Source organism: Sus scrofa, chromosome 12, assembly GCF_000003025.6.
Source record: "Sus scrofa isolate TJ Tabasco breed Duroc chromosome 12, Sscrofa11.1, whole genome shotgun sequence".
Lineage (NCBI taxonomy): Eukaryota > Metazoa > Chordata > Mammalia > Artiodactyla > Suidae > Sus > Sus scrofa.
In genome coordinates this window covers 17,756,509-17,777,650 of record NC_010454.4, presented here as the reverse complement: position 1 = coordinate 17,777,650, position 21,142 = coordinate 17,756,509, and the positions used below count along the sequence as shown (strand labels likewise).

At 46.3% G+C, this 21,142-nt stretch overlaps 1 protein-coding gene and 1 long non-coding RNA gene across 12 annotated transcripts in view; one reads left to right on the top strand and one right to left on the bottom strand.

Moving 5' to 3' along the window:
- The window catches only part of GOSR2 (golgi SNAP receptor complex member 2), a 31,232-nt gene extending 21,663 nt beyond the window's left edge, over positions 1 to 9,569 (bottom strand). For both annotated transcript variants that reach the window (XM_003131316.6, XM_021066828.1), the window contains exons 1-2: positions 9,442 to 9,569; positions 969 to 1,033 (exon numbers count right to left, since the gene is read on the bottom strand). In XM_003131316.6, the coding sequence (XP_003131364.1) occupies positions 969 to 1,033; positions 9,442 to 9,470 (94 nt within the window). In that variant the 5' untranslated portion in view covers positions 9,471 to 9,569. The remainder of the gene's footprint in view (positions 1 to 968; positions 1,034 to 9,441) is intronic.
- The window catches only part of LOC102167870, a 77,062-nt gene continuing 65,615 nt past the window's right edge, over positions 9,696 to 21,142 (top strand). For 6 of the 10 annotated variants that reach the window (XR_002337079.1, XR_002337077.1, XR_002337078.1 and 3 more), the window contains exon 1: positions 9,703 to 9,837. This is a non-coding gene — a long non-coding RNA (uncharacterized LOC102167870). Of the gene's footprint in view, positions 9,838 to 21,142 lie in introns of all 10 variants that reach the window. The other 4 variants (XR_002337076.1, XR_002337072.1, XR_002337081.1 and 1 more) reach the window with 3 other exon arrangements.

Genomic DNA, 21,142 nt, shown 5'->3' with positions numbered 1-21,142 from the left:
AAAAAGTGTAGACTGATGTTGGAATCCCCAAAATAGACCAAATGACCAAATATCAAATGGAAAGGCCCAGGAAAGAATCCACAGAGGTAAAGATATGACAAATATAGTCATTTTTCTTATTCCTCTTGATAAACAGTCAAAAGGACCTCTTTTCCATTTCTAATCATGTGCCAATGAGATTGCTGGGAAGGCAAACAAAGCCCCTGGACAGAACTAAACTGCGCCCAAAAAAAGGCATCCAGGTTGCCTCTTGCCCAAGAAAGAAATGACAGTAGAGACAGAAATGTCACCTTCCTAGGGGAGCCCACAGCTAACGTGCAGCATCCAGAACAAAGTGGGGCACAGGGGCAGGGGAAGAGGTGCTCTGGAGCTGAGGAAAGGAGAGCTGAGAAAACAGGAGAGCTGGGCAGGGCGACAGCCGAGCGGAGAAGACAGTGGCTGGGAGGCCAGCAGTATCTGGGGAGCGACTGGCAAAAAGGACCTTTTCTCACCACAGAGAAGAAACTAAAACCTCCAAAAAAGCAGCACGCTTCTCAAAAGAAACCATGGTGTGGGAACTAAACTAATTAATATTGTTCTTCGTTTCCGAATAATCCTCCTAAAAAGCCACAGCTCTCAGCTCAGAAGAAATGACCGATTCCAGTTAAACATCTCTGGATTTTTATGGACGACATTCCTCTACGGAGGAGGTAATGAGATTAAGACAGATGGAGGAAAGTGCTTCCATTCCCAAAGGGCCATGTCGGGTTGAGTGGAGGGGTAATGGGGGATAAGACTGGAGGGCTTTCAAAGGGCACAATCAGGGAAATCAGTGACTTTGCCACAGGGCTTTTCTGTCCACCCTAACGACACAACTCATTCCACGCTGAATCATTACGCCCCTGAGGCAGAAACGCAGTCAGGAAACCCAGCCCATTAGCACCGTGTCATCAGAGAAAGGACTCTGGTCTCCATAGTTAATTACTCACGGTGCACAGACTGCTTGTCTGCCGTCTCCAGGCGTCCCATGTGAGACTGGATCTCGTGGACCTGCCTATCAAAGGAAGAGGGAGGAAATGAGTGAGACGGGAGTAATCAACAGCGCCTCAGCCAGGAAAGACAATTTTTCTAATGCTAACATCTAACTGATTTAAATTGACAGCATCGCTGAACTGTAAAATTTGTATGTGGCACTTGAGGTCACATGTTTTGGCATGGTTTCTAATATCTGAACATTAATATTAATAGTAATCCTGACAGGCAGCGTTTAGTGAGTGCTTACCACATCTGAGACATTCTGCTAAGTCAATAACCCTAGGAAGAAAGTACTATTATCATCCTTATTTTGTAAATAAGACATCCAGAAGCCCAGAAAGGTTATGTAACTTGTTCAAGGTCACACACCAAGTGATAAACCTCCATCTGGAAGCAGCCAATCCCACCCTCTGTTCTTTGACCCAATGTGCTGAGCACTGGTCTGTACTAGGGAGAGTCAAAGGGCAGGCGAGAGATAATCCTTGTCCTTGAGAAACAGTGTAATTAGGAACGACAGGCCAGATAGACAAGAAAAGTTCCAAGACGATTTAAGAGAACTGCTAACACACAGAAGTGTCAACAAAGAGAAAGCTGAGGAGCTACGCACAGCAGTGCGACGCAAAGGCAGGTGAAGAAAAGACTAAGCTGGGGAAGCCCTGTGGGTGAAGGGCGTTCTGAACATCATTTTGAAGAAGGGAGGCATGATTTGGTGAAGGAGGAGCTGGAGAAAACGACAGGCAAAAAGACCTGCAAGGCATGTCACTTGGGTTACTGACCAGCAGGCCGGCCTGCCCGAAAGAGTGGGGTCAGAGGGGAGAAGGGGATGGGGTGGTTGGCTGGAGGAAACCGTCCAAGGAAGGTCCTGTAAGACAGGGATCTCCTGTTAGATAAACATCTTTCCCTGGCAATACAAGGCGACGGCCATCTCACTGGGAAATGCAACACCGCAGCCGGGACTGCTAGCCTGGTCCCGGGTATCAGGCCCCAGAGCACTCTCCAGAGGTCCCCAGGCCTGGCCAAGGTGACGTCCCCCTCTCCGCCCTCCAAGCTGTCCTCTATGATCAGTCCTTGGACTACAGTTTATCTGACCCCAACAATCATCTCCCGTTGCCTCTGGTCCCTCCACGTGACGGCCACGTGAAAGGGGCCTGTCAGCTCTTCCACCATCTCCAACCCTTGAGGGAAAAGTCGGCAACGATCCTCCACCGTGAACACCACAAACTGTCACCCCAAATTTACCCAAATTTGGTTTTAACTTGCCTCTAGTTTTTTCCAAGGCTTCCCTGCAGCCTCTAAACATGACCCATGGCCCAAGAAGCAGGACAGCTCTCTGATGACTCTCAGAGTGCCCCTGGCTGAGACCTGAGGCAACTGGAAATCACTAATAGAGTCTTGAGAGACCTGACTGCTACTTCAGGTGGGCAGGTCCGGATACTTGAGGATGCAGGCATGCGGAGATACAGAGGCAGATGGAGGAATGCAGCTGAAGAAACCAACATCTGGATTAGGGTCACCATGAAAACAGCTACAGAAGATGGCAATGCTGACCGAAAAGAGAATTAGGACTTTACTGAAGGCCTGAACGTGAGCAATAACGTAAATTTTGAATGATAGTGGGCAGAGAATGGACTACAATAAATGCTGATGGTTCAGTTTGTTATGCATCTGGACAAAAGACACCTCATGTAATACAGGAAGATAAACTCAAGATGCTTTAAAGCCTAAATGTAAAAAGCAGGGCTTTAAAACTTTCTGAAGATAATACAAGACTGCATATTATGACTTCAGGTTAAAGAAAGATTCCCTAAATAAGACCAAAAAAAAAATCTACCCTCCCACCAAGAAAGAAAAGACTAATAAATCTGACTATATTAAAACAAAAAACATTTTTACGCCAAAGACACAATTTAAAAAAAAATAAATAAATAAAAAGACAAGCAGAGCCTGGAAGATTATCTGCAGCAGATAAGGAAAAACTAAGGTCCAGAATATAAAGAATTGCTACAAATCAATAGGAACAGCCAAAAAAAGCAATTTTTAAAACAAGCAAAGGGCAACTGACAAAAATGGAAACATAAATGGTCAGTAAATATATGAAGAGACACTCAACTTTACAGGTAATCAGGAAAATGCAAATTAAAACTATGACATCACACGTTGTATTGCTGTGCACAGACACATGTGCAGCGAGGTCCTGCATATGGTCCGATGAAGAGCACGGCAGCCTTGCCAGTTAAGTCCTGCTTCCATTCATTGTATACGCTGGAATTTTTTCTCCCCATGGAAGGTAATTGAAACTTTGTGTTTATCACCAATAAATGGTAAAAAAAAAAAACCGAACTATGACATAACATTTCTCCCATTAGACTGAAAATATTTAAACTATAAGAGTGAGAGATTCATGGCAGGCAAGACCCAAAGGATCCTGGGGAAGATGTCTAGGCTCCACCACAGAATTGCCTTTGGCTCCTTGTTTTGTTCAGTATTATTTATCTATTTATTTATTTTCTTTTTCAGGCCTCACCCACAGCACATGGAAGTTCCCAGGCAAGGGACTGAATCAGAGCTACAGCTGCTGGCCTACACCACAGCAACTTGGGATCCAAGTCACATCTGTGACCTACACCACAGCTCACAGCAACCCCAGATCCTTAACCCACTGAGCAAGGCCAGGGATCGAACGTTCATCCTCATGGACGGATACCAGTCGGGTTCGTTACCACTAAGCCACAATGGGAACTTCATGTTTAATATTTTTTAAGAATCAACTTACGATTCTGAATTTGCATATGACCCTGCACTCCAGTGAGTGGTTAGGATATTGTAAAACAAAACAAATATTAACATTTTTCATTTAGTCTGAAGTAGCACAATGAAATTTGTCAGGGATAAAACCATTTTGACTTAGGACTTTTCTTAAAAAGTCAAATGTACATATAGAATGGCATTCAATTTTGGGAACCATCTGCTAAAGGAACTCTCTCTACCAATTAAAGGTTCCCCCAATGGAGGATGACTGGGAAAGAGCTGGAAGTCAAGTTATGAAGAGGAATGGTCAAAAGAGCTAGTGAGGAGTTCCCATCGAGGCTCAGTGATTAACGAATCTGACTAGGACCCATGAGGTTGTGGGTTCGATCCCTGGCCTCGCTCAGTGGTTAAGGATCCAGCGTTGCCGTGAGCTGTGGTGTGGGTCGCAGACACGGCTCAGATCTGGTGTTGCTGTGGCTGTGGCACAGGCCAGCAGCTACAGCTCCGATTAGACCCCTAGCCTGGGAACCTCCATATGCCGAGGGAATGGCCCAAGAAATGGCAAAAAGACAAAAAAAAAAAGCTAGTAATAATAATCCTCTAAGAAAAGAAAAACAAAACTAAATTAAAATGTGGCAGCTGGTGCTCTTCAAATATCTAGAGATGATATACAGAAAGAGGAAGGGGCCTGTTTTCTGTTGTTGCTCCTTAAGGGAGACCCATGACCAAAAGGTACAAATTTTAAGATGCCAGATTTCAACTCAGCACAAGGGGGGAAAAATGAAAACAATTATGAACTCTGTAAGCAAAGGGAAAAAACAGAGCTCCGGCGTGCTTAAACACACAGTACATGAACTCTCTTGGGTTCCACAAAGGATTTTCTTGACCCAATTGAGTTGAAATGGACAATCTTGCCAGTCCCTTTCAATTCTTAAACTCTATGATGACAGCAGGAGAGATGACACCAATACCCACAAAACCCTACAACCACTCTTCAGGCGGTGCTTACTATTTTCTAAGCTAAAATGGATACACTTTAAATTGCTGGGAAACATCACTGATTTTTCCATCCAATCTCTATTTGCTTTGAATGAATCAGAAAAGATAGCGCCAAAAAAGTGATTCCAATCTCTACACGTCATGCCTGAACGGAAATAAATGCAAAACAACAAAGCAAGTATGAATGGCATGGTGGGAACTATTAGATGACAAGTGGCAAATCTGTTTCACACTGAACCGGGAACTCAGACAACACATTTGAAGCCCATAAGGAACAGCTGATACACAAATATGACTTGCGAGTATGAATAATAGAAATCAGAAGTCCTAGCCCTGTCTAGCATGGGGTCCATGATGGGCCTGGGTGAAAACATAACTAAGCAAAGCCCTAGCAGCAAGTACGCAAGGGTCACTGATGCTGATTTTTTTTAAAAAAAGATCTAGGAAGAACTTTATTTTTTTAATTTTATTGAAGTATAGTTGATTTACATGTTGTGTTAATTTCTGCTGTACCACAAAGTGATTCAGTTAGACATATATATATATATATATATATATACACACATACTTTCTCATATTCTTTTCTATTATCACAGGATATTGAATATAGTTCCCTATGCTATACAGTAGGATCTTGTTGTTTATCCATCCTATATATAACAGTTTGCATCTGCTAATCCCAAACTTCTAGGAAGAATTTAAAAACAGAATTTCAGGGGTTCCCATCGTGGCACAGCAAAAACGAATCTGACTAGGAACCATGAGGGTGCGGCCCAAAAAAGCAAAATAAAATAAAATAAAATAAACATAAAAACAGAATTTCAGAGTTCCCTTGTGGCACAGGAGGTTAAGGATCTGGTGTTGTCACTGCAGCGACTCAGGTCACTGTTGTGGCATGGGTTCAATCCTTGGCCTGGGGACCTGGCATGTTCCGGGTATGGCAAAAAATATGTATATAAATAAATAAATAAGCACTGAATTGCTTTTTAAAAGTCCATGGAACTACCACACCCCATCATATACACACACTCTGCACCCGTGCTGCCGCTGACCAATTTGGGCAGGAAACAAGGTTTTGGAGTTAAAAGATCTGGGTTGTATGCAGGAGATGAGGGGCACTGAATTAAGTCATTTAACTCCTTGGTGCCTCAGTGTCCTCAACTAGAAAACAGGGTACAGATAATCATAACTATTTAAAGGGCTGTAGGTCCAAATGCAGTATGAAAGTGCTTGTGTAACCACTACAGCACCAGACAAAAGTTTGGTGTTTTTACTTAAAAGTAGCGGGAACCATCCGGGCACGTTTCACCTCACCCACTTTGCCTCTACTATATTTAGCCTCTCATCAGAAGGCAAAATCAAAAGAGGAAAAACTGGTCTTGAGATAAGGTAATAGTCTTTAAACCCAGCTGTTCATCAAAATCACCTGGAGAGCTTGTTAAAAATAGAGCTTCTTGTGCTCCAAACCTATTGAATCAGAATCTCTAGTGATAATAAGGGCCAGGGACTGGATGATCCTGGACAAATATGGGCACCTTTACAAGCACTGGGATCTCAAAAATAGAAGCCTGGCCACTTGCTCCTCTATCAAGTTCATCCTAATGCAGTATTATTTAAGGGTGAAATGTTTATTCTGTTTTTCATACACTGTTCAGGTAATTCGAGTTTTCAAGATATATAACTTTAAGTCAAATGTTGAATAATTCCAATGTACTTTCAGGGCTATGGCGAGAGATAACTACTGGGTTCAAAGCTCCAGTAAAATTAATGTGTTCAGCTACTGCTGTGTCAATCCAGCTACAGTCATTAATTTCTGTAAGTGCAAAAGTGAGTTGCTGATGCACGGAGGATTCTGCGTTTCCTCTTAAAGACACTCAATCACCAGTAATACGGAGCTGGAAGGTAACTTACAGGGCAATCAGCCCAACATTCTTATTTTGTAGATGAGGGAAACAAGGTGAAGAGGTCTAGAACCAGGATTCCAATCCTGGTTCAGTCCTTGAGGGCAAGGGACAGATCAGAATACACTGCAGCGCGGAACAAAGAAACTCCCCAGTAGGGCTGTGCTGTCTGCACTGAGAATGGTGCCCTGACACAAAGGAGGTGCTCAATAAACAGTCACCGAATGAACCAGTGACTGCATGGTAGGCCTAGCAGTGGTTGGCCAAATCGCATCCGTTGTCTGTTTTTGTAAACGAAGTTTTACTGGACTACAGTCACGTCCATTTGTTTACATACTATCTTATGGTTGCTTGCACACTTTAACAGCAGAGTTGAAGAGCTGCCACAGAGACTGTATGGCCTGCAAGGCCTAAAATATTTACTATCTGGCTCTTGACAGCAAAGGTCAGCGAGCCCTGATATAGAGTCCAAGGGTCTACAGAGTCTGAGGGAGGTTGTTGGAGGCCTGCGGAGCTAAGTAGTTCATCTACACTTCACGAATCTTGTTTGGGACACTAATTAGTGTTCCTCCTCTAAATTTACAAATTATTGAGCTTCCTGGTTTACTCTGATCAGCTACCTGCTACACTGATAACAGGCAGCCTGGGACTCTGTGAGCAAAATTATTCTTAAGAATAAACTGGGTTGTGGTCTCCCTAGCATCATTCTTTAACCAAAATTAACCAGCTGAGACTGTACATCACAGATTAACTTCAAAGCACTACTCAGTCCACTATGCCTTGCTATTATAAAAAACCTGCCCTTTCTTAGTAACATGAGCATAGTTTCCTGTTTCATTCCTTTTCCATCTGATTCACAGATCTAGGTTTTAAAGTCTCCTATAATTTTTATATGAAAGAGAATAAGGCTCCCCAGTGTAAGACCAATTCAAAACTATTAAAAGTTAGGCACTATATTTTCCTTCTCCCAAACCAAACACTTATTCAATAAAATAAAATAAAAAATGACACAGTAACTCAACGAAATATAAACTTAGAAAATGAAATAAGAGGATCATCATCCCTCTTATTCTAATGCTCTGAAGAATTTCTTTTGTTGTGAATTCATTAGGAAGGCACATCCCCATTTTATTTCTTTTCCAGCCCCTAAGGGTGTGACTTAATGAGTTTTTATCAGCACAAAACTATAGCATAAAATTGAAAGTTGTTAAAACAGTTGTTAAAAAGTTGTAAAAAAGTTGTTAAAATAGGATCGGTATATGTACACACTCTGGAAAATTGAAAACAGAGACTCAAACAGCTATTTGTACACCAGTATTCTCAGGAGTATTAGTCACAATAGTCAAAAGGTGGAAACCATTAATAGATGAATGGATTACAAAACACTATGTGTGGGTGTGTGGGTGTGTGTGGGGGGGTGTATGTGTGTGTATCCACAGAAGAGTATTATTCAGCCACAAAAAAGAACGATATTCTGATGCATGCTATGACTCAGATGAACCTTGGAAACACTGTCAAATGAAACGCTAGACACAAAGGACAAATATTGTATTATTCCACTTATATGAGATATCCAGAATAGGCAATTCAGAAACAGAAACTAGAACAGGCTCCCAGGGACTTGGGGAGAAATAGGGAGGAACTGTTTAATAAGTTTCTTTTTAGGAGAGTGAAAACGTTCTAGAAATGGGTAATGTTGACAGTTACACATCGTGAATATACCTGATGTCACTAAATGGTACACTCAGAAATGATTACAATTTTAAACGGTAAATTAAATGATATTGATAATTTAAAAATTAAACGGTTAACTTTTGAATGGTAAGTTGTATGTTATGTATGTTTTACCACAATAAAAAAAAAAATAAATCATAAAAAATCTTCCCCCAAAATAGGATAGGTATGATTCTATTTCCATGTTCAGCTACATATCTCAACAAGTTCCAAAAATGCAGGACAATATGAATAAAGGGCACTACCAAGGAATTTAAGTTATGAGATGCTAAACCAAAATTCAATTTCCTTAAAAATAGTCTCTAACCAGATCTGAATAACAAGTACTGTAATAATACTGAACGCTATCTATAGGGCATTCTTTCTATCCTAAAAATATGGTCTTTAATATAAACCAAAATCGTAATAAAAGAAAAAAAATCACGGTGTAGCAGCAACAAGATTTGGGTCAACCAAGAGAAGGAAATGACATCATTCAGGAGCAGTGAGCTATTAATTAAACTTTTTCTGACGATTTTAGTCCAGTGATGGAAACTTCCAAACTGCTCTAGGAGATCCTGGTTGGTACTGCTCATTCATCTGCCATCCGATCATACCAAATGTTAGATCTTTTTTCGTACCTGCCCTGACTCTCCAACTAAACAGTAAACGCCTATGTGCAGGGGCCGATTTCCCACCAGCTCTACCGATATGGACCAGAGTTGGCAGGTACCGGACAAAATATTACAACCTGTAGGTGCTACTTTCACTTCACCTAGTCTACCCGGCAAGTAGTCCCTGCCTCAAAACTCTCAGGAAGCATTCGGCCCAACGTCCCCGAGCACCAGGCCGGACCCTCTGGCCGCCGCTGACCTGGGCGTCCAGCCAGAGATGGAACACTTCCGAGCTGCCCTCGCCCCGAGCCCGACCCCCGACAGCGCCCAGGTGAAGGACTGGGCCTCCATACTGACGGACGCCTGAGGCCTCAGCCCGCGGTAGGGGTGGGGCGGGGGAAGTCCTCGCCTAGCCTGGCTTCGTCCCCGCCCGTGCCCGACGCATCCCTCACTTGTGCGTTTGCTGGTACAGCGGCTCCATGTTGCCGGGCCCGCCGGGTCCCGCTCCGGCTTCCTCGGAACACGTCCCCACGGCCCCACTTCCGCCTTCCGGCTTCCGGTCGCAGGACCCTCCCGCCCCTGCCGGCTGGGACTGCCCCAACACGCGCCCTACTGATGATGGCTGCGAGAAAGGAGAAGGGGAACGAGAAAAGAGCCCTGAAGAAGAAGGCGAAGTGTAGTCAAATGTTGTGCCTCAGGTAGGGGGAGAGGAACCAGAGGTTTTGGCAGGAGGCTATTTTTCTGCATCGAATCAGGCATTGGCAAGGGCATTCATAGAGTACTGACGTGGGGTCCTCAGAGTAAGGTCGGTGGCCAGCGGACGGAGAGCTCATCTCTGCCGGAGCAAGGTTAGGAGGGTTCCTGCTTGAATTTACCTTATAGTGTTTAGTTGGGTGACTGGAGATGTCTCTCTTCACAGGAGCCTCTGGTGCAAGCATCTCCTATCTCGCCCCCACCACATTTATCCATCTAATAAACCCACAATGAATGAGTGGCTACCGTGTATCAAGCTAGGACATGAAGGCTTTGGACCCTTGGGCATCTCCAAGTAGACGTTATCCGTTTCCATCCTCCCAGGCTTATCTGCCGTTCCTCCCAAGGGAGGAAATGTTCCTTTTCCTTTGACGAGTTGATGCTTCTATTTTCCTGTATCCTAGTCCCACCCAGTTTTGTGTCCCAAGAGATTGTCCACCCATGTACATTCTTTCTCTAACATTTTCACATTCTAATGCTTATTTATTAATGAGCACCTACTATTAGAGGCACAGATATTGGGAGGAGAAATACAAGTAAGACATAGCCCCTTGGAGTTCCCCTTGTGTCTCAGTGGGTTAAAAACCCAGCTAGTATCCATGAGGATGAGGGTTCCATCCCTGGCCTCGCTCAGTGGGTTAAGGATCTGGCGTTGCTGCAAGCTGTGACATAAGTCACGATGTGGCTCAGAGCTGGTGGTGGTGTGGCTGTGGTGTAGGCCAGCAGCTGCAGCTTGGATTCGACCCCTAGCCTGGGAGCTTCCATATACCATGGGTGCAGCCCTAAAAAACAACAAAAAAGGGGGGGAGGCATCATGCCCTCAAGCTATATGATAAGGTAGCATAAGCGCTACAACCAATACAAAGTACTGGTTATCTGGAGAAAAGCAGGAAGGATTCAAGGACTAAATAGCCTATGAAAAGAGCCTTCAAAAATCAACAGAGTTTAGGAGTTGCCTGGTGGCCCAGCGGGTTAAGGATCTAGTGTTGTCACTGCTGTGGCACAGGTTCAGTTTCTTGCCTGGGAACTTCCACATGCCACAGGTTGCAGCTGAAAAACAAGAGTTTTAACAGTGTCTTGCACACACTACCCATTCTATAAATGTTAATTGTATTGGCCTGGTGGAGAGCAATGAGGCTGAGGAGACCCTGAACAAAGGCAAACAGGGGGAAAGAACATGATCTCCTGTGGCCCCTTTAGGGAGCTTGGAGGAGTAATAGTATTAGAAGGAAAGTTGGAGCCAGATCACGGGAGAATCTTAAATGTCATACTTGGACTTGTACTGTAAATTCTTATCTATAAGTAGTTGGAAGCTTTCAGAGCCTGGGTAGAAATTTCAGATTTTCGCAAAGAATTTTTATGTTTATGTTTCGGTTCTTCTTTGGACCTCACAGTATTCCTGTGAGGTGGGTAGAGCAGACAAGAAAACTGAAGTCCAGGGGATCTCTCTTCTGCCTCTCAGTCTCTTAGACCTTTATACGTGCTTAGACCTTCCTCCAAGGAGAAGAAAACTCCATCCCTCCAACTTATTGCACTTTTTTTTGGTTTGTTTTTTAGGGCTCCACCCATGGCATACGGAGGTTCCCAGGCTAGGGGTCGAATCAGAGCTACAGCTGCCAGCCTACACCACAGCCACAGCCACATCCACATCCACACGGGAGCCGCATCTTCATTTACCTACACCACAGCTCACCACAATACCAGATCCTTAACCCACTGAGCAAGGCCAGGAATCGAACCTGAAACCTCATGGTTCCTAGTCGGATTCGTTTCCACTGTGCTGCAATGGGAACTCCCAACTTGTTGCACTTTTAACTTCTACCTTATTTTTCTTTTATGGCTAGACCACTTGCACAGTCGATCTACAGTGCAGCGTTCTGTATGGGTGACTTGTCCTCCAGCCTCTCCTTTGTTCTACTAGAACTGATTTCTAGCCTCACCAGAGTTCACCTGACTTAGTCCAGTAGTTCCTTTCCATGAATCATCCTCCGTATATTCATAAAGCTCATACTATGTCTCAGGCACAGTGCAATGGCTGGGGTACAAACATGAGTAAGATATCAACTTGCCATAGAATGTCTCTCATATACTGGGAGGGAAACGTCTACACAGATAACTAGGATACCGTGTCATGAGCATGGGGTAGAGGTTATCAAGAACTATGGGATGACAGAAGGGACACTTAGCCTAGACTGGGGATTCAGGGGGGCTTCAAAGAGGAGCTAATAACCTGAAACAGTCTTGATGTATTTATTTGATGCTGGTTCCATCATTACTTGTGAGGCTGCATTATCCTTCACAGTGCCCATGAACACTTAACTTCCAGTGACCGAAACTTTCTTACTGTCCTTCATCGATGATGACACTAATGGCAAGTTTTGCCTCGAGTATGCAGGGAACTATTAATAATAATTCACCATTTAGAATTTTGAAGTGTAAGTGTACAATAATTTATCTTCCAATTATGTCTTCTCTTGAATTCTTAGGCTTTAATCTCTGCTTTCCTAGAATATATCTCTTTTAGTGTTGGCTGCACCTCTGCCCTCATATACTGAAACCAGTTGGCAAGGGAAAAGGGTGGTTAGGCAAGGGGAGCAAGAAGAGTCGTCTCATTCGTGAATGGAATAGATGGCCCTCACCTGACCCAATTTCAGACCAACCCAGTGGCTTATAGGGTTACGACGTTGATCAGAAGAAAGAGGGGACATTGACTGTAAAAGCTAGTTGGCAGAGTAATGGGCTCAGGTGGGGAAAATATGCATGGCCACTTCTAGAGGACTGCCTACTGAGGGGGTGGGATGACCACCCTTAAGAGACTGAGGTAGGGGAGTTCCTGCTGCGGCACAGTGGGTGAAGAATCCGACTGCAGCGGCTGGAATCACCCCAGAGGCTTGGGTTCTATTCCCAGCCTGGTGCGGTGAGTTAAAGAATCTGGTGTTGCCACAGCTTCAGTGTAGATCACAGCTGCAGCTCTGATTTAGTCACTGACCTGGGAACTTCCAAATGCCATGGGTGTGGCCATAAAAAGAGAGAGAGAGATGGAGTAGGGAGCCCCACACAGGGCAAAGTATGCTGCCGCCGCCACCATACTGGTGTGCTAGAGACTGGAGGAAGCCTGTGGTCAAACATAGGCTGTGAAGAGCCATGGCATGGCCCCACACAGGTGGCTCAACCCCAAGGGTGAGTGCTCAAAATCTTGAATTCATGCTATATTCAATAAGAATAAGAATTATCCCAAATCAGTGAGTTGGTACCATTCTCATGGTCTGATCTCATGCAAGGCCACCAAAGCAATACCATGCTGGCCAATGGAAGCAATCTGCCTGCCAGATTGCCCTGGACAACTCATAGGCACGAGCCCTGAAGCTTTTGGGGGTGCCTGGTCAAGCCTATCCATGGAATGAAAAATTGGAGAGTACCCTGAAGAGGAGAGGCAGACTAGAATGATCCCAGCCATCTTAGGGGAACTTAGAAAAAATTAAAGCAGCACTCCAAAGTGTGGGACCCTGTGAGGCCCAGGCCCTGGGTCAGGGACTTTGCTTGCCTAGGTCTTAGGACAACCTTGTGTGGTAGAACAAAGATGGTTTCATATTCTTTGCTAGACCTGTTCCCGTTAAAAGGTGGAGTCTAATTCCATTCTTCTTTAATCTTAGTGACTTGCTTGACCAACAGAATGTAGCACAAGTGAAATTCTAAGATTTCCAAGGCCAGGTCATAAGAAGTCCTGTGGCTTCCACCCAGCCCTTCGAAGAACTCACTCTGGTGATACTGAGTCATCTTGGAAAAAGTTTGACTACCCTCAGGTCATCATGCTAGAAAGGCCACACCTGTGCCTATCAACATGCCAGCTGAGCCCAATTTCCAGCCAAGGCACCAGACTTGTAAGTGAAGCCAACTTGTACCCTCAATACTAGTCTATCCATCAGCTAACTCCCACCAAGGGACCTCTGTAGACTCCAAATGGAACAGAAGAATTGCCCAACTGAGCTTATGCCTGAATTCCTGTCCAGGAAATCAAGAGTCATATAGTAAAGAGGATATTTTAAGCCACTGAATTTTCAGGTAGTTCATTTTGCAGCAATAGATACCTGACCTCAAAAAGTTCTTCAGCTAGTTAGCGGGACAGGGTACAGAGATTATGAAAAGGTGACAATGCAGAGACAATAGATGAATGTGTAATGAGTAGTAAAAACAATTAGGTTCTGCCATAATGTAGGGAAGGAAGGGAGCCCTTTCAATTTGATGATGAAGGAAGACCCTCCAGAAGAGGTGAGATTTCCACTGGCCCTTGAAGTGTGCGAAGGATTAAGATGGATGGAGGCACAGGGAGTTCTTGGCAAGCAGAGAAGTGACATTCAGAAGCCATCGGCAGTCCCAGGCAGTCTGTGTGGTTCCTTTTGGCTAGAGCAGAGGGTTTCTGCAGTAGAGCAAGATGCTGTGGGCAGGAAAGATGTTTTGCCTCCATCCTGGCAACATCTGGAGGCTTTTGAGTCTTGAGTGATGGAATCAAGTCATAGTTCTGGAAAATCAATTTGATGACTTGATGCCCTCTCCTTTTATTTGAATTTCAAGTGGTGCCCCCACAGTTCTACAGTTCCAGGATTTGGTGAATTAATTCATAGTCAGCCTGTTTGTTCCCTTCGTGGTAGGATAAACTTCAGTACTCTGAAGAGTATTTTTTATAGACTTATGCCACTAAATTTTATTTATTTTCTTTTTTTTTTAATTTTTTTTTTAAATTTTATTTATTTTCAACTGAAGTACAGTTGATTTATAATGTTGTTGTTAGGCTCAGGTGTCCAGCAATATATATATATATATATATTCTTTTTTCAGATTCTTTTCCATTAGAGATTCTTATAAGATACTGAGTGTAGTTCCCTATGCTGTGCAGTCGGTCTGTCTGAAGAGTATTTTTGATGTATCCAATTTAATGGAACTTAAATCTTAGCTCTGAAACCATTCATCTGTTGTGTTTCTCCAGTCAACTCAGTCAGGTTGAACAGAACAATTCCGTTGTCTCTTGTGCCAAACCATCACTGCCCCTTACGCTCCCCCTGCCCTGGTCTCTGCCCCCTTCCCAGGGCACCTTCTGATCCTGTTGGCTCCTAAGCCCCCCTTGCCCCATCCCACCTGTGCCAGTGCTCGTGCATCACCCTGCACAAGTGGTACCAGCTGTGACTGTATCGCACTTCCACTACCAAACCCTGAGGGCCTGTGGAGAGGAACTCGTCACTCCTCAACCACGCCCTCCCCTTTCCAGTGTTGCTTTGAAAGGTCTTTTGAACACAGAGAGTTGATGTCATATGTATATTGAGCCTTTTGATAGCTCCCTGGGGCCTAAAGAACACAGTGACCAAGACCAAGTCTTATCTTGGCAGACAGAGCCCTCTTCACTGGCCACATCTCTGGCCACTTCTCCCATCCTAACTAGAGTAATTACAGTTCTTCTCACAAGGGCTTTTGTGTCCTCTGGCCTTTTGCATGCTATGCTTCAAACACCCTTCCATTTGCCTCAAGCCTGATTAACTCAAATTTCACCTCTGGTTACACCCTCTTGGGGACGTCCCCTGACACCCAGGCTGGATTGGAACTCTTCCCCTCTGCTCCCCTGGCACCTGGTGCTCTTTCTCAGTGCTTATCACAAGTATCCCCAGTCTCTGCCCACTAGCCCAGGAGCAGGAGATGTGTCTTTCATTCCTGTATCTTCCTAGCATTGCTGTATCTTCCCAGATCAGAGGTTAGTACAAGTTAGGTGCTTGTTAAATATCTATCGCCTTGAAATGGACTCTGTTTAGGAGTTCCCATCGTGGCGCAGTGGTTAACGAATCCGACTAGGAACCATGAGGTTGCGGGTTCGGTCCCTGCCCTTGCTCAGTGGGTTAACGATCCGGCGTTGCCGTGAGCTGTGGTGTAGGTTGCAGACGCGGCTCGGATCCCGCGTTGCTGTGGCTCTGGCGTAGGCCGGTGGCTACAGCTCCGATTCGACCCCTAGCCTGGGAACCTCCATATGCCGCGGGAGCGGCCCAAGAAATAGCAACAACAAAAGACAAAAAGACAAAAAAAAAAAAAAAAAAAAAAAGAAATGGACTCTGTTTAAGCTCACCTAAGTATTCCACCTGCCTGCCAATTTAGAAGCCCACTTATTTGAAAGTTGTTTTTTTGTTGTTGTTGTTTTTGTTTTTTTTTTCCTTATGGAAGTTCCCAGACCAGGGACAAAATCAGAACTGCAGCTGCTGGCCTACTCCACAGCAACACCAGGTCCGAGCCACACCTGTGACCTATCCTGTGGCTTGCGGCAACGCCAGATCCTTAACCCACTGAGCAAGGCCAGGGATTGAACCCACATTCTCATGGACACTATGTTAGGTGCTTAACCCACTGAGCCACAATGGTGACTCCTGAAAAAGTTGACTTTTAGGTATTATAAACTGCCTGCATCAGAAGAGCCATTTTTGCCAAAAGCCTCGTCGCTTGGAATCCGCACAGAGTATTAAACAAAATTGCCTCCTCTTTGAGCACCTGCACGACAGTTTCTCATTCTCTGCTCATAACCATTTGATTGGAGACAGGACAGGTGGCACCACTGGTTTTCTGCACAGCTTACTGAACTGCAGAGACTTGCTGCCCAAGCTGACCGTGGCAGAGGGGAGCTAGGTCCAGGCTGCAGTCTCACACCCTCTGTGGGCAGCTGCTCTGTCATCCTGTCTTTTTGACTCAAAAAGGGTCTTGCCCAGATAAGTACAACACCTCTCATGGCTTCTGCTTTGGACAGCCACAAAACCCTCGTCACCTTCTGTCCCCAACACCAGAAACATAATCCCACTGCCTCTGGGTTTTCCGGCCCCTTCGATTAAAGCTGAGCAGACAGAAAGGATGACATTTCTGAATTCAGAGGCTGCAATGAGCTGAGGAAAACAAGCATCTGTGGCCCCTTCCAGGACCCACCAGGTGGAGGAGATGTTGCCCCGGGTGCGGGGGCCGGGGTGGGGGGAAGGCGGGGAGGAGGCTCCAAGGAAACTGCCCTCCACGGAGAGTCTGTCCGCAAATTGTCTCATGTAGCCAGAACAGCCAGGAGCAAGGTAGGGGGAGCAGAGTTTGGTCTGAGGAGAGCCAGTGTATTGTAAACAGGATAAAAGGGCCTGGAAAGCCCCACTTATCACTGACTAATGTGTCCCCAGGTCATCGGGGAGCTGGACCCCCACCAGTAGCCCTGAGTGAAAAAGAATTCCCCATTAACCCCATCACCTGGGAGTGGAGCCAGGGCAAAGGTCTGGCTTTTCCTCTTGCTAAGTGAGTCCCATCATCCTTAAGCCTTCGTGGGGCTCAACACAGTTTCTAGGGAGCTCTCAGCCAGATGGGAGAGATGTCTTCTGGGGTCCCCTGGAGCAGGGCCTGCGTGTGGGCATGCTTGGAAGGAGAGGGGGTCTGGAAGAAGGCAGAGGTAGCGGGAGGCCGGAGGCAGTTGCAGGAGCAGCTTACTCTCCTGCTTAATCACGGAGGTGGGGAGGCTTGAGGGTCAGCACATGGAGCAGTGGCATGGCTAAATTTATTTACTCTAGCTGATTTACAGTGTTCCGTCATTTTCTGCTGTGCAGCAAAGTGACCCAGTCATACATACATATACGTTCTTTTTTCCACATTATCCTCCATCATGTTCCATCACGAGTGGCTTTATTTAGACTTGAGGGGCTGACTGAGGTCTCTGTGACTCTGGACTCTCATGATCTCATTCATTGTCTACAAACCCCGTATGTGCAAGTATCTTAGAGCTGAGAAACCAAAGGTTAAGTCAAGTCTCCAAAGTGAACGGTGGATAAGTGGCCCACTGAGAACCAAACTCAGGCCTGGCTGATCCCAGCCTGGGCAGGTTAAGTCAGTTGGACCAGGTGTCCCACATGGCTGTTTAAGTGTGAAGACTTCCAAGGGATGCTTGGATGAAATGAGTTCAACTTTTCTCTGTATATACTTCACCCTTCCAGGGAGCCTTCCGTGATCATCTCTGTCATCTTTGGGCCCCCGTTTTCTTGGACCCCTGAGCATGGACTAGTAGCAAGAGTTCAGAGTTTGAAACAGAGAGTCTGCATGTGATTTTTCCAACTTGTGCCCTTTTGCCAAATCAATTCTTCTGAGCCTCAGTTTCTTTATCTGTTATATGGGGACCCTAATATCCACTCTCTGTATTTCACCATTTTGTAGGAGGATTAAATAAGAAGGGCTTTAATATCCACTCTCTGTATTTCACCATTTTGTAGGAGGATTAAATAAGAAGGGCTTTGCCCATGATTTGAGGGTTAATTATATTCACAGTGATTGTCGTGGGACCTCCTGAGTGAATTTCTTGACTCCAGTGTTCGCCCCCTCGCCCTCCTGCCTCTCAGGGATATTGCCTTCAGGTTCACCTGCCTAAAACCTCACCTGATGCATGCCTCCTGCTCAGAACCATCCGCGACTCCCTGCTACTGCTTCCTTGGCCAGGAACTCACCTTTCCAGGACTGGCTCACCTACCACTCCCAAACCGGGGGCCTCTGCTCCTCTGCCCAACCATGGGTTTGAGTCACGGTTCCTACTTGGGATGTCCAAACACACTGTATGTTCTCCTACCTGTAGGCCTGTGCTGGCTCCTCGGAGAGATCTGTCCCCTCTTCCAAGGAGGTGGCTCTGATCCCAACCCCTCCTCCAGCTGGCTTCCTGACCACCCGTCCTGTTGCACCTCTCTGCCCTTCTGTCCTTGTCATTCTCTGTGCCTTGGCATTCACCTCCGGGGAGTGATGCCTTTCCATGGATGATCAGTCTCCACATTAGACCATAAGCTTCTTGAGGACCAGGACCTGCTTATGTCTTTCAGTGAACCTCCTCAACTAATGTAGGCTAGAGGGGCAGTGGCTTAACGGCATGTCCTCAGGAATCCATCGATCTACAGGGCAGGAAAGAGTGGCTTACCCTGCCCCGTGAGCCGCTTGAGCAGAGCTACTTTGAGTCTCTGGCCTACTGGAGGGCTCAGTGTACATCCATGCATTGGCTCAAGCCACGGCAGGCCAGTGTGGAGGGGGCGATTGTTTTTAACAGGTGGCAACTCTGTGGGTCCTGGCAAAGAGTACCAACGTAGAAGCCCTCTATTCTGCAGCTCCATAGACCTTGCCCGGAGCATACAGGAGCCTCTGTGACATCTCCTTTCATATCCACCATTCAGTGAGTCCTCAGGCTTTCACATGTGTGGTGGGAGGCAGGAGTAGGAGGGAGTTTTCCTTCCATGCCCTTGATAACCAATGAACTGATGACCATTCGGCCTGCTCATCTTCCTAGAGAGAAGCTGAGGGTCCAAAGAGGGGTGCGTCCTGCCCACATCAGGCAGCGTTCAAAGCCCAGCTGGGGTTGGAACCTGCATGTCCCGACTCCAGTCCAGTGCCCAGCTGTGTACCTCATACTCTCCTTGGGTGACACACAGATCAAGGTCCTGCAGACAGGGATTCTGGAAGGGGCCTGGGACCCAGCCCCCCATGAAAATTGCCTTTAACCTGCCAGGAGATGGAGTAGGCCCACCCAGACCGAAAAGTTTCCAAGAAGAAATCTCTAAGCCCCCCTCCAAAGCCCTGAAACCTGGCACACCTCAGTGCATCATGTTTTTTTCTCCTCATGAGATAAAGATGCTGTCACCAGAGCCCAAACCACATGGTCTGGGGCTTCCCTGTCCAACATGCTATCTGCTAACCACATGTGGCTGTTGAGTACTGGAAGGGTGGCTTGTGCGAATTGGCTTTTGCTGTAAGTGTAAGATACCCACTGGCTTTCAAAAACTTAGCACAGCAAAATGCAAAATACGTCAATACTTTTTAACATTGATTCATGTTGAAACGATAAAGTTTTGTGGGGTTTTTTTGTCTTTTTTTTTTTTTTTTTTTTTTTTTTTTAACCTTTTCTAGGGCTGCTCCCATGGCATATGGAGGTTCCCAGGGGCTAGGGGTCTAATCAGAGCTGTAGCCACCGGTTTATACCAGAGACACCACAATGAGGGATCCGAGCCACGTCTGCGACCTACACCACAGCTCACGGCAACGCCGGATTGTTAACCCACTGAGCAAGGCCAGGGATCGAACCCGCAACCTCATGGTTCCCAGTCAGATTCGTTAACCACTGAGCCACGACGGGAACTCCAAAACGATAAAGTTTTAGATGTGCGAATTGGCTTTTGCTGTAAGATACCCACTGGCTTTCAAAAACTTAGCACAGCAAAATGCAAAATATGTCAATACTTTTTTACATTGATTCATGTTGAAACGGTAAGGTTTTAGACGTCTTGGGTTAAGTAAAATATATTATTAAAAATGAGGAGTTCTCTTGTAGCACAGCAGGTTAAGGACCTGGGCAGGAGCCACATCTCCACAGAGGTCCATGGCTGAACTCAGCACAGTTCAGATGAACCCCGCATCCCACGGGCAAAAGCCCCACTCAACAACCACCACGCCGGCCCCAAATAAGCCGGATCAAGCCAGGGATCCTCAGTAGCCAAGGCTTTCTCACCCTGCTTTCAGGGTCTCCAGGAGACAAGCTGCATTCACAGCGATAATGTTGCAGCTTTGAAAGGGAAGCGCCTCAAACCCCCTGGGCCTGGGGGCTAGAGGAGCCCTCTGAGGAGAGGGCCAGACAGCAGGCATCCCTCAGAGGCCTCCGTCCCGCTGCAGGCCATGGGGCCAACGTGTCCCAACACCGACAGCTTCCTTGCACAAGCCAGACCTCACAGAGTGAGGGGCGCGCCGGGAGGGTCGGGAGCTCATCCATCAAGAACCATCAAACAGCAGGGCCACAGGCCTGCCTGAACGCTTGGCTCTTTCAAGGGGACTTCTGCACCCCCACCCCCACCCTCCAAACCTTGGCCTCCTGGAATCAAGCACATTCCATTGGTGGGGGATTAGGGGGTCGGCAACCCAGGCTGGGCTGCCTCACCCCCCCACCCCGCTCACCCACCGTGCAGGGACCCATCTCCTATACGCCCCACCCCACCCCCGGCTGGAGCTGTGGTTAAGGGGCCCAGGGCAAAATAGAAATTGGCGGGGTCTTTTTGTCTGCCTCTGCTTTTAAGAAAATAGCACACACATGGAGAGACAATCTTGACTATCTTGTCCTTTTTTTAAGTCGGAAGAGCTGGATTGCACAGAGATCTCCAAAGCTTTGTTTACACCAAGAGCTGGGGCTGGGCAGTGGGAAGGGTCCCTGAAATGAAAGCAGAGGATCTTCAGTCCTCCCCACCCCACCTGACACCTGCACCTGGCTCGGTCTCCTGAAGCACCAGGGGTCAGCCGGCCTCAGGTGCCCTGAGTGTCACAGCCAGGTCCTCCCTGCCAGGTGGGACAAGAGCCTGGACTTCCCTTCTCCCCTTCTCACCCAAGGGAGCCCCAGCT